This window comes from Drosophila gunungcola, assembly GCF_025200985.1.
Source record: "Drosophila gunungcola strain Sukarami chromosome 2R unlocalized genomic scaffold, Dgunungcola_SK_2 000004F, whole genome shotgun sequence".
Taxonomy (NCBI): Eukaryota; Metazoa; Arthropoda; class Insecta; order Diptera; family Drosophilidae; genus Drosophila; species Drosophila gunungcola.
The window spans coordinates 4,702,601-4,715,721 of record NW_026453167.1 but is presented as its reverse complement, the minus strand read 5'-3'; the positions used below and the strand labels follow the sequence as shown (position 1 = coordinate 4,715,721).

The following is a 13,121-nucleotide window of genomic DNA, read 5'->3' as shown; positions in this document are numbered from 1 at the left end:
TATAAATTCACTGGAGAAGACCTAATTGGACCAACTAGTAAAACTTTATTTGTTTAATTATATAAATAAATATTTTACGCAATGTAACTTTTTAAATGCTAGAAATGTATTATTTTAAGTCTGAGAAACCGTGGGATTTATCCCGAAAGACACCACTCCTTTTTTTTGCATACTTTAACACACCTCCGTAAGTTATTTTAAAACCTAGTAATTTCTGTGATTTTTTTTGCTTTTGTCATTCAGGTAAATTACTTTATTCATATATATTTTACATATTATAGGATAACCCTTCTTAATAAGATTTTATTTTAACCAACTATCATGTTTATGTTTTTTCACATACATTTAAATCAAAATAAATTCAAGAAAAACTATTTAAAGTTCCTTTTTAGCGCAATCAGAACCGTAAAAACAATTTGATGTAGTTTTTGGGTATATCGGGTTAAATTAATGCTTTTCCTAAAGGCTCCTGACTTATTTCGTGTCGATTTTTTTTTGTAGCCCTGCCATGGATCTCAAGACCGGCTCCCTCCTAGTGGCGCCCGCCGTGAAGAACTCCAGCTGCTCGCATCCGCGCTACTCGGGCCACAACTTCATCGCCCACATTGGGATCGCGGAGACCATCGAGGCGGTACTGATTCTGGTCCTGACCCTGGGCGTCATCGGGGCCAACTGCCTGGTAATCTTCGTCATCAACAATCGCCGCTATGCGGCCTACATACACCAACAGGTGAGCGGAGGCCGGCTGATGCCTCATCGTCATTCGGTTTGGTAATCCCCCCTCTTTCCTTGTATCTGGTGTTTAACCCTCGACAGCCCCGCTATCTGCTCACCTCACTGGCCCTGAATGACCTGACAATTGGTCTGTTAATTACACCATTCGGTCTAATGCCGGCATTGTTTCACTGCTGGCCGTACGGAGAGATCTTCTGTCAGATACAGGTGAGTGGGTGTTTTTTGGGGCTGTGGTGTTGGTGTTGGTCGACAGGGCCAACAGGTGAGGAGGAAATACGTTAATTTGTTGTAGAATTACGGGGCATATGTTGTTGTCCCTGCGGTCAATTAACTCTCTCTTCACAAAGCACGGTAATTAAAGCGCATAAGTGGCGGAGATGAAAACGGAAAATCCCGATTATCACACGGAATAATGTGTTATGCTAATGTTAACATATTCAAGTGTGTGGCACATTAAATTGTATAATACCACGGTCTCAGATGCAGAATCGGCGATAAATTGCCGGCTATCAGCATGGTTAATTAACTAAACACGGAGGAGAATAACCATTGTTATTGGATATACTATCAAATAAAATTCGTTAACTGTACATAAATGTATTTTAAAGAGTCTTAGCAATGGGATTTCTTTTTAACTTGACTAAATCAAACAAAAATCTAGTTTACAAAATGTTTGTTAATATTCCAAATGAAATTCATTCAATTAAATTTATGAACTTTTTTAATACGAAATCACATTGATATGATTAATTAATTTTATTTTAATTTTTTTATTTTATTAGATTGTTAGTATCGTAGCGCTACAAGAACATCACTTAAAATTTACTGCGCTAGTCACATCGATTACATTAATTTCTTAATTTGATACATACAATTTGATTTAATATTTATTTAATAATACTTCATAGCTTATTCCCAAGACATAACAATTCATGTTTCTATTAAAATAAACGAGTTATTTTTATTGCCTCTAAAAGATTATTGGTAAAACATACACGCATTCGCTGCATAACTCACTGGTATTCTACACATACTGACGATTTATAATCTCGACATATTAGTTGGGAACGCCGAAAAAATTCCATTACAAGTTTTTCATTTCGCGCCGGACAGCAGAAAAGTTTTAGGCGAAAAAGCCATAATATAAATAATAAACTTCTTAACTAGCACTAACGCATTTACCACATTTTCCCCATTTTCCAGGCTCTGCTACGCGGCGCGCTTTCCCAGCAGAGTGCCGTTATCCTTGTTTGCATGGCCGTCGATAGATATATGTGTGCTCTGCATCCGCGACGCTACTACCAGCACTCCAGCAAAAAGGTAAGATTCTGTGTAGATATTAGAATTTCCTTCTTTTTTTTGGGTTACTCAGATAAGGCACGATGCAGTTCGATCCTTATCTTGTTATTCTTATGCTCGCGCAAGGACAATAAACAAAGCGTTGGCGTAATTACAAGAAATCACGCGCCAATAAAAATCGACAATAACAACGGGACGACAAGCACAACAACTACACAATATTGTCGACGAGCCAATTACGCAAGCATAAATAAGGATAATGGGCTTTAAGCTGCTTGACAGTCATTAAGCAGGCAGAAAAAAGAAAGTGGGCGGGGTCGAAGCCAAAGAGCAAGTGCAAAACAAAGCATCACGGAGAATGAAAACGCAAAGTTGGCAAAAACCAACAAAAAATACGAGAGCCAGCTCGTACAGACATTCGAAAAGTGTATAAAATACGAATAAAAAAAAAGTCAGGGGGCGAGGGGGGGTAAAAGTTGGCCTAGAGATTTTTTACGCGCAATGACTTTGGCAAAGGGGCGACGACCACAGCAAAGTCCTTTTCCAGGACGAAGGCAGGCAAATGAAGCGGCACCTCCCACGGAAACCGCAAGCAGGGCCAAAAAGCAGCAAACGAGCTACCAACTCTATTTCCCGTTCCCCAGCAGCCTGATTTATGGCTCCCGGACTGTAAACAAAACGAAGGCTAGAAGACTAGTAAGCTTACGAAACCGAACCTTGAATGTCCTTTCCCCCAATCAAATTATTATTTTTGTTTTAAAAATATTATCGAACTTTTTTTAAAGACATTTGCACCACTTAGAGTGGGAATTATTATTCAAATTAGTATTACAAGCTTTGAAAGTACCTTTTCACTCAGTAAACTAAATGCAACAGTAATTTGAAACCTGTGGGGCTTACAAAAGTATTAGTTCCATTCAGTTACTAACATGTTTTAATTATCTCTCAATTGACATTGTATATAAACGAAATATCATCCACAAACAAATCCCTTTGAAAATTTACATATATTTTTCCAACTGAAAATAATCTCTTGAAAAACAATACTGAAGAGCAACTCAAAACCCTTCAAAATATAATCACTAGTTTTCCTCTTCGGATTAGGTCTCAATTTTCTTTGGGTTTTTAAAAATAGGTTGTTACTTAAACAAATAAACGAAAACACAATCAGGCTTAATAAAACACTGGGGAAACCGAGGAAAACAGAGGAATATCAATAGTGGAAAATAAATTTGCATAAAATTGGTTCGCAATTTTTTTACTGGTTAAAAAATCGTCACTATTTATGATTTTTCTGATCATCTGGCCTCCAAAATGGGGCCAGTAGGCGAAATTGGCACTCTTCCACGCCCTGATTCGCAAAAATTGTGTGCGCACTGTCGAAAATTAATAAATGGATGCTGAATGGGAATCACTTTAGATTCAAGAAAAACCAATACTCGTCGGAACTTGGTAATGGCATCAGAAACTTTTGACTTTCGTTTTTGCTTACTTTTTAAAGTGCCACAAATTCAAATGCAGTCTTGAAAAATCATTTCGGTTTATGATTTTTTTGTTTAATAGCAGGCAAAAAAATATATCTTTGAACTTGTTAATGAACTCATCCCATTTTTGACTTATTTATCAATCACAATTTTATATTAAAATTCATTTTAAAATTCACTTCTATAATTTTCAATAAAAGTTTCCAAGTGCCCATATTAATTAAACTTCCACTCGTACTCTATAAAAAACTTTGGCATTGCAGCTTAATAAAATGTTTGCATTTCGAAATATATTCTCTTATTGTTTGACCTCTCAGACTGTTGGTTTTTCGCTTGGCCAAAGTTTTAAATATAATAGCGTAAATTAAATTAATCACAGCCATGGACCGTTTCAAAGAGACACAGACAAAAGTTGTTTCTCCTCTTTTTTGCTATGACTTTGGCACTTTGGATAGGTGGGGTGGGTATTTTTATTTTGTGCAGGTGGCCAGCGTTGAGGGACAGGACAATATTCTCCCATTTTCCCTGTCAGAATGCTGCATTTAGTAACCCAGCGAGTCAGTTATGACTGTGGCAGCACTTCTCCATTTCAAAAAAGCGGAAGTATCGCTCTCTATCTGTGGTCAGCAAACTTCACCTAATGTTTTCAGCATAATCAAAAGATTTTATTAAATTTTTTTGTTTTTTTTCCTCGTCTCTTCGTTATTGTCAGATGAAAGGTGCGCTGAAATGTTCCCAAACAAGAACAAACTTTGAGAAAACATTAAGTAAAGTATATGTTTTTGTAATACAAATTTGGCTAAATATAATTAGTAAATAAAATATTCAATATCACTTTAAAAAGCGGTCTAAAACTATGCAGTGAATAAAAGAAATTCGCCTTATGGAATGAAAACTTGGGACTTCCAGGCTTAAAATATTTTGCTGCATATTTTTAGACGGCTTTAAAATTGATTACTGTCTCAACTAATCACCCAATATCGAAACACCTAAAATCCAATAATAGTCTAAAACACATGTTGTTTCGGTATGCACCAGAAACGTGCTGCTTTCGGCTTCCCAAGCCATAAATCAACTCACATCTGGCGGAAATTTGCTCCATTAATTGTGTATTCATTTTGCAGGGCTGTGTGGCCATACTGAGCTTAACCTGGATTATCAGTCTGACGGTGTTTGGCTTTCTGGTGCTGCCCAAAGGTGAGCCAGCAGCGTGATTAGCCTGCCATCAATATGCCCTCAAATGCATCAATCTATATAATCTATATGTATATGCGCAGGTTACTACTTCAACAATACAGGTCTAATGGCCTGCGAGCCCTTCTACAGCAAACCCTCGTATAGGATATTGTCGACCTGCGCCCTCTACTTTCCCACGACGATGGTGCTGATGTACTGCTACGGCTCCAGCTTCCACATGAGCCGCTTCCGGCTGAACGATCCGACCATGCCGCTCACGGCCGCCGCCCACCACCCACACCCCCATCCACATCCCACCGCCGCCCAGCAGCTCCAGATGCATCAACACCACCAGCAGCAGCATCAGCATCAGCAGCATCAGCAGCAGCAACACCATCAGCAGGCGGGATTGCACTCGCATCCTCTACCACGGCCACTCGCACCACCCACATCATCCAGGCCACCCTAGCCACCCTAACCACCCAAGCCACCCGCACCACCATGGCCATCCCATGGGCCACCTCGGAATGGCCATGAGCATGGGCATGGGACTGGCCGGCATGCCGAACATGACAAACAAAATTACCAAAAAGGTGAGCCAAGTGAACCAAGTGAGCAGGAGGCGGGTGCCAAAACAGTTTGTTCAAGCGACTGAGTTGGGGATTAAGTTTAGTATATTTACTGCTAAACTTGCTTTGGCTTCCAAGGCAAACAAATGGTTAGGGCTATCGGTATGCGTACCTCAAATTTAAAGAATCCTGACAGCTTTTTGTTTGCAGCTTGTAAACAAATTTTCATGTTAACTTCAAATTTTACAACTTAAGCTTATCAAACGAAATTACAAAAGTTCAATTCTAGCTTTTACTATTAGCACTAACTTATAGCTTTTACTATTTAGCACTAACTTATAAGAGAAAATTTAAGGTCGTGGGTGAGTTGTTAAAAAATTTATATATCAAAAATGGCTCTAAAAAAGATAAGGTTTTTCCAAATTAAATATGTATTGCTTTCATTTACAATTCATTAATCTCCACATTTTGTAGATTTTTTGATAAATTTATTATAAAAAGGCGACAATTGAATTTAGAGCTAAGAATTATTAATTCATGAACAAATTGGTGTGGTGATTTTTTTTAGAATGTACTAAATATTATAAAACTGCACAAATAAAACTAGTTTAGGCTAGCTTACATTCCCCATTGACTTCTTTTTATATTTAAAAAAATAAACAAAGAAAGGGAAGAAGCATACAAGATACATACATACATACAAAAAGCAAATATGTTTGTATTGAACAATTTTTGCTGGTCCAAAAATCTATACAGCAATTGTGACATTGTTCTCCTCTTTAATTGCATTGCCTCCACATATTTTGGCACAGATTGTTCCCATCCAGGAGAAGAACTCGAGCGGATCCACCTCACGTTCGATGGCTGCCATCTCTCTGGGCTTCATTGTGATGGTCACTCCGTGGACGATTCAGGAGATTGTCACTGCCTGCACTGGATCCAAGGCAAGTGTTTGTTTCGTTTGCTTTCCATTGCGTACAACGGGGCGCATACGTAATGCGGCCACGAGTGGCTCATCAGTTCTGATTCTGTGTGACATTCTTTGTTATCTCCGCCCGCAGTTGCCGCCGTTTCTCGATTTCCTGGTCACCTGGACGGCGTTGAGCAATAGTTTGTGGAACCCCTTCATGTACTGGCTGCTGAACTCCGATTTCCGCCGTCTGAGTCGCCAACTGATGCCAAACAAAGTGAGTTTTCCTTTTTTCCGCTTTTTTGGGGTTAATTTACAGCATATCCGAACCGAAGCGATGTGCAGTGTCTGTTTCAGCAGCAAATCTGTCATAAGCTCTGATTGATTGATTCGCTTATACCAGTTTCAAACACCCCGGCCGCACATTCATTGACCTCTCTGCCTCCCAAATATGGGTATTTCACCCAAGTGCACATCCTGCATCCTCGCATATTTTGCTGGCAACTTTGCTTGTACAAAAACAGCTATGCATGCAGGACCTGCCAGCTCCGACCTCCAAAGAGCACCCATAAATCCAAAACCAAAGGTGTAAGCCCCAGGAAACTGGCAGACTATGGCTCCATGCAAAGTAAACAATCAACAGACACAGCAGCAACAAAAATAACCAGTCCAGCAAAGTGATTTTGAATTATGAAAGAGCAAATGCAAAACGGCATTTACAGTGGCCCACTACCACTACCCCATAGCATGCCGAAAATCCTTGATTCTATTTTGGGTAAACGCAGTCAAGTTGCATGATTTACTTCCGCAAAAAGCCGGGGGTCAGTCTGTGGAATATTTATGGGCCAACCTTGTGCTCTGCCCGAGTAAATGCGAATTTAAAATCCTTATTAATTTTTGTGCGAGTGGAAATTTATGATGCCATCCTCCGTTTTGCTCTCTGTTTTTAGTGTTTCCCCCATGAGGATACGCCCGAGCACAAATCAGGCTGTTGTCACATCAATGCTAACGATTTTGAAATCACAACGCTTCCGATTCCCCCGGAACCGCCCTCATCCCGCCCACCACCAGGAGGAGGAGCAGGAGGAGTAGGAGTTGGTCCAGCCAGTGGAGGAGGAGGCTCAGCCAGTGGAGTCGGAGGAGTGGCCAGTTCGATTGGTGGCTCCGTTTTGGGCATTTGTGGCCGCTCGCGGGCCAACAGTTTGAGTCGCAGTGCCTCACAGTACATACGCGGCACAATGGGCGGCGGATTGCATGGCCACCAGGCCACGGAGGCCTTCGCCACCACGCGGCCCGACATTGAGGGCCTGTCCGAGAAGTACTGGGGCGAGATCCTGGAGCGGACCGTCAGCTCTGGCAACCTGAGCGCCATGCAGAAGAACCTGCCGCACCACCTGCCCTACACCCACCCCCACCACCTGGTGCACCAGCTGCACCAGCCGCAGCAGCACCACCAGCAGCAGACCACCTCCTTTAGCAAGGCCAGCGATCTGCAACTGGATCTGAATCTCAGCCAGGCAGCCACTGCCGCCGAGCTGGGCAAGTTCTCCAATTCGGAGCCCAAGCTGTGTGAGCACCTCTTCCACGACGTGAACTGTGCCAAGAGCAAGGCCGCCAATGGCGGGGGCGGCGGAGTAGGAGGAGGAGGAGGAGGAGGAGGAGGTGCCCTGGATGGCGAATCATCCATGAAGCTGACCTGTGGGCGCAGCATTCCGGACATTTAGTACGCAGAGGATGTGATCTTGGCCAAGAGCCAGCTGCTGGCCCGCCAGTCGCAGAAGTGCTCGCACCATCCGCTGCACCAGCAGGCCAAGATGCGGACCCATCCGCACACGGGCAGTCTGCGGTTCTCAAGAATTCGCGCCGCCTGTCACAGTCCGCCGCCGGATAAGGCCGGCTTTTCATTGGCGGAGTACCGCAAGTAGGATGGGTTAGCCCCTACGGATGGGCATTAAATTCCCCGAAATTAAGAAGGACTAGGGAGTGAGAATGAGTAGTGTCATTAAGATTCCATAGGTGTATGTGCGTGTGAGTGTCTATATAATATCGCATGAGCAAACCATAATATGTGTGTTGTGTATTAGGCTTAAGAACTGGGAGATCACAAGGGGCTAGTCGGGCTTTCTTAATTTCATTAACTTATAGGGCAAATCCAAATCACTTTGAAATACATAATTGCGGTAATGATATTGTTTAACTCCAATTATTACATAACCATGTTTTTACACTGGTAAACGAGACGTAGTAAATCCAAATATTTTCTATTCAATTAAAATATGTTTCCTCTAATTTTAAATATGAAAATATTAAACAAATTCTGATTATACTTTTAACTATTTTGGGATATGATTTAAATACCTGAATATTTAGTAATAATCTATAGCATATTTAACTCAAATGAAATGCATTAAATCAAATAGGAACTATTTTAAATCTAATATTTTCCACATTAATTTTAATTTGTATTATTCAATCATGCAATTTTACAAGCATTTTATTTAATATTTAATTAAATATTTTTTTTATTATTTAACATACACTTTTAAATTTAATAGTCAGATATTATTTTAACTATTTCATTTTTAATCAGTGAACGATTATATTTTGAAAAGCAATGTTACATTCAAACAGTTTAATGTTTAATTTTACTGTGCCGTTTTTAGCTTAGAGAATTTTGGTTGATAGATACCATCAGCAGTTAGCTTTTGTCATTAGAGAAATCAATCAATCACTATCATCAGCTACCGTCTTTGGCATTGAAAAAATTGTAATTCGCACCAAGCAAATTTATAGTAAATCTTATAAAATCTGTGAAAGTTCAAATCCTATAAAGAGCTGAAAGGAAAAGCTTGAACTCGCTGCCATCTAACGATATCCAAATCTCCTTAGCTAGACTGTTCCTTTTCCTTCTTTAAGCTTACGACTATGACCCTGCAATCGAAATTAGCCAAGTTAACCATAGTAAGTGTTCATTCAATGTTTGTGATACCCTATGTTTCCCAACCAAACATACATATATGCATAAATTAATCATAATTGTTATTTGTTGTGTGTGTGCATTGGCTAAATCTAAATCTAAAACTAAATCTAAATCTAAATAATAGAATAGATTGTAAATGGTTTTGGCCAACTTGGTTGTCCTCTTCTGTGCACTCAGAAACCCGTGAATATAACAAAAACAAAGAGATATCAGACTTTCCTCTCAGATCCTGCTAGAAATTCCTTTTCCATTCTCTACCGTTTAAGGATCAATATAGTCTATGATACTGGCGGACCTTAAAGCGTTGTGGTTAATCATAGTTCTAGTTCCATAGCTCGAGTCGTATACCAAATTACCCACTGTTCTACGAATCAAAATCAAATCCTAACTTTGTGATTGTCAAGAATTTAAGTCGGTTGATGTGAACATTATTGTGAAATCATTTTTCATTTGTAGCTAAGTAATGTAATAGTTAAAGCAAAATAAATTTACAGTTTAAGTATGTCTAACTTTAGTTAATTGAACGCGAGATGTTTAATAAATTATGTATTGAATACGCCAAAAACAAAACAAAAAAAAAACGATTTAAATCAAAATAAATAAATATCACTTAAACGATTTTCATAAAGTTTTTTTCCTACTGCCGTAAAAAATGGCACACTCTGGCTCACTCAAAAGGTAATTTCATGGCAATTACGGGGAAACCGTTTAAAAAGGAAGCCACCGAATGGATCCTTAAAAATAACAACAACAGAAATGACAATTACATAAAAAACACAGACCAATTTTGGCCGCTGCCGTTGCTAAATAAATTAAAATTATTCAAATTTGGTTTTTATTGTGCCACCGAGCTACCACGAATCCCAGACTGTCAAGGGCCAAATGCAAATTAATATCCGCATACTGCGTTTAGATTTTCATTGGCCCACGCTGGCAAGAAGGCAAAAGAGAAAAAGGACGATGCCGTCAGAAATGCAAGATAAACGAACAAGAGCAGGAAAAGTTTGAAAACTAATTTTCGCAAAACAATTTTCAGAAGCCGCATTCTCCCCTCCCCAAGGGCAACTGGTTTCTTTGGCAATTTGAATCGCAAACTGAATCTGAATCTGGATGGGGATGTGGATTCTTTTGCGTTTCTTTCGGGCCCGAAAAATTACACGCCTCGCTGCATTTTGTAACAATAATCGCCGGTGTTTGGCATCTGACCACGCCTACAGCGCCCCCGCCAAAAAAAAGTACCCCCTATAACGCTCCAAATGAAAATTTTCGGTGCAGAAATTCACGCCGCCCAACCGAAAAAACTTTTCGCATGAAAGTAAACTTTTCCTTTTTCTTCCTTGATTCGCATTTGTTCGCCATCTGAGTTTTCTGTATAATTTGACGCCTGCCGGGAATTGGAATGTGCACCATTTGGACCCACACTGCTGCCCCACGAATCTCTCCTCCGAGGCTTTTGGCTAATTTGATTAACAATAATTGGGGTTCATCTAATTGCGGATGGCCAAAGTATCAAAGTATCATGAGCTGCACTGAAACCGTTTGCGGGCTTCAACAAAAATTTATGACGGAAATTAATTGAGGAAATCATTCGAAAATCCGGTGATTTAAAAGTTATTTAGCTATAAAAAAAATAAAATACTAGTTTAGGCTTAAATCAAATTAATCAAATACGAAAGTCTAAGGAACGGTTGATGAAAACTGGCCTTAAAGGAGTCAACCATATAAATACTGATATAAATAACAGTGAAGACACATTTTATATATATTTATATTTTATGAGTGTTACAAAAAGTATCTCAAACTAACAAATATTAAGTTTCGTGAATATTTAGTTTAATATTAGATACAACAATCAAAAGTTTATTTGGGTAGTTGTAGCATGACGACAAATTAAAAAAAATGATTTACTAAATCGGTTGAACATTTTATAGGTTTGTACCATAACGATTTTTGATTTATCAGCTTACATTATATTATAATAGACTTGAAATCAAAAAAAGTTTATAGATAAGATATGCCAATAAATACTCCACTTCCGTTTGCAGCTTTGCCAGCCATTTAAATGTGTACATTTCTTATTGTACCGTCGTTTTAATCCTCATTAAAGTTGAAATAAACATTTGTAATAAACTGCTTCTTTCCATCGAAAATCAAATCCCATAAAAGTAGGTAGTCTCCACTTGGTAGCAAAATAGGTAACTCAATACAATGGAAGTCTTTTACCTCTTGCAAGCCCTAAGAACAATTAAAAGCTTTAAAAATGATCGATAGAAAACTCAAAAAGCGATCTCACCACATATGGACACGTGTGGTTCACTGTAGACACATTCTTAAACAAATTCCAGACCACTTTTAGTGCAGGGTTATTTCGTTTTCGCATAAATTTGCAGGCGTCCAAAGTAACATCAATTAGAAATGGCTTATAGCCATTTTCCTTCTTCATCAAATTCATTTTGATAGATGCATTATTAACTGGCTCCAGGAAGGTCGCGTTTTGCTTCGCGAATAGGCCTTTAGGCGACAATAATGGAAAACGACCCACTCACAGACTGCATTGGTCATTTTGACGAAGGGCGCCACCTGAAAATTATGTACTAAGCTTAGCTTTGAATTTATTTTGATTTTAATTGTATGTAATCATACGCTGCAGACGAGAAAGGCAAAAAATGCAGCCACTCCAAGTGAGATTAACTTTGAATTCGTGACTCTAGACTGGAACCACAACTAAATACGAGAGTTCAAATATTTATTGTGATAATGGAAGCCTGACCATATAATAGTTCTGCAATTTCCAAACAATTATCCAAAAAAAGATTGACTATTTAGTAATAATATAATTGAACTATTGATGGTTTTCAACATATATAAAAATGACTTTAATTGCTATATTTATCTGCAACAGTTCGCAGGAAATACAGAAATTCAGAAAAACAAATACAAGTGATAACTTCTTAGTGAAACTGGTCAGTTGTTGTTCATCAAAACATTAAAAGGCGTTTACGATCAAAGACTCTTCTCAATGTTGGTAAAGAGTTCATTAAGATTCTTAAAATTTTTGGGTTTTTCTATTTTTTTTTAAAAATCCTCCACAAAGGTGAAATAAACATTTGTAGCAAACTGCGTCTTAGCATCGAATATCCAATCCAATAGAAGTAAATAGTCTCCAGATGGCAATGGAACTGGAATTCGAAGTTCATAGAAATCGCTCACCGTCTGCAAGCCCTAAAAAAATACAAATGGCTTATATTTGGATCATATGTTTATAAAAATGTGATCTCACCACATAGGGACAGGTATGATTGACCGTGGATATATCTTTGATCATATTATGTATGATTATGGCGACAGGATTATTTCTTTTCCTCATAAATTCGCAGGCATCTAATTTAAAATCAACCAGAAATGGCTTATAGCCACTGGCCTTCTTCATAAACTTTGCTCTGACGAAAATGTTATTAGCTGGCTCCAGAAAGGTTGCATTTACATTTAAGCTGGTTTTGTTGCGGGAATGGGCTTTCAGTCGGCAATAATGGAAAACGACCCACGATTCGTTATAAGACTTGCAGACTACATTGGTCATTTTAACGAAGTACGAGTCCTGACAAAAGATGATTTTTAGTACTTCGCACATAAAAAATTTGGACATCTTACACTGCAGACCAGAAAAGTAAAAGTAATAAAAGCTCCAAGGAAGAACAACTTTGAATCCATGTCTGCTAGGCCGAAGTCTCAATTCAATACTAAATGTTAATGTTTGTTGCATAACCTTAATAAAACTATAGTCATGATCTGTTTTTTTGTTCACCTAACGATTAATTAAGTAGGCACATGTCATTAAAATTTTATAATTAAGTCATTAAAAATTGTTTTCGACCTGATGTTATTTATGAAAGTAAAATTATAAGTATAATTACAAGTATTTGTAGCACATGACGAATACACACCAAATAAAATTTATAATAGAGTCA

The 13,121-nt window shown here is 38.6% G+C and overlaps 2 protein-coding genes across 2 annotated transcripts in view; one reads left to right on the top strand and one right to left on the bottom strand.

The window, feature by feature from the left end:
- The window catches only part of LOC128254365 (5-hydroxytryptamine receptor 1A), a 41,416-nt gene extending 33,005 nt beyond the window's left edge, over positions 1 to 8,411 (top strand). The window contains 9 exon segments of the mRNA XM_052983433.1: positions 502 to 730; positions 817 to 942; positions 1,939 to 2,055; positions 4,643 to 4,715; positions 4,796 to 5,115; positions 5,117 to 5,287; positions 6,076 to 6,207; positions 6,325 to 6,450; positions 7,124 to 8,411. Coding sequence (XP_052839393.1) covers positions 509 to 730; positions 817 to 942; positions 1,939 to 2,055; positions 4,643 to 4,715; positions 4,796 to 5,115; positions 5,117 to 5,287; positions 6,076 to 6,207; positions 6,325 to 6,450; positions 7,124 to 8,098 — 2,262 coding nt within the window. The 5' untranslated portion in view covers positions 502 to 508 and the 3' untranslated portion in view covers positions 8,099 to 8,411.
- A 3,817-nt stretch (positions 8,412 to 12,228) lies between these two features.
- On the bottom strand, positions 12,229 to 12,799 carry LOC128254029 (uncharacterized). The gene is made up of 2 exons (XM_052982795.1): positions 12,434 to 12,799; positions 12,229 to 12,375 (listed from the first exon to the last, which is right to left on the bottom strand). Exons 1-2 carry the CDS (start codon positions 12,797 to 12,799, stop codon positions 12,229 to 12,231), a joined length of 513 nt encoding a protein of 170 aa, XP_052838755.1.
- Between the last annotated feature and the right edge of the window lie 322 nt (positions 12,800 to 13,121).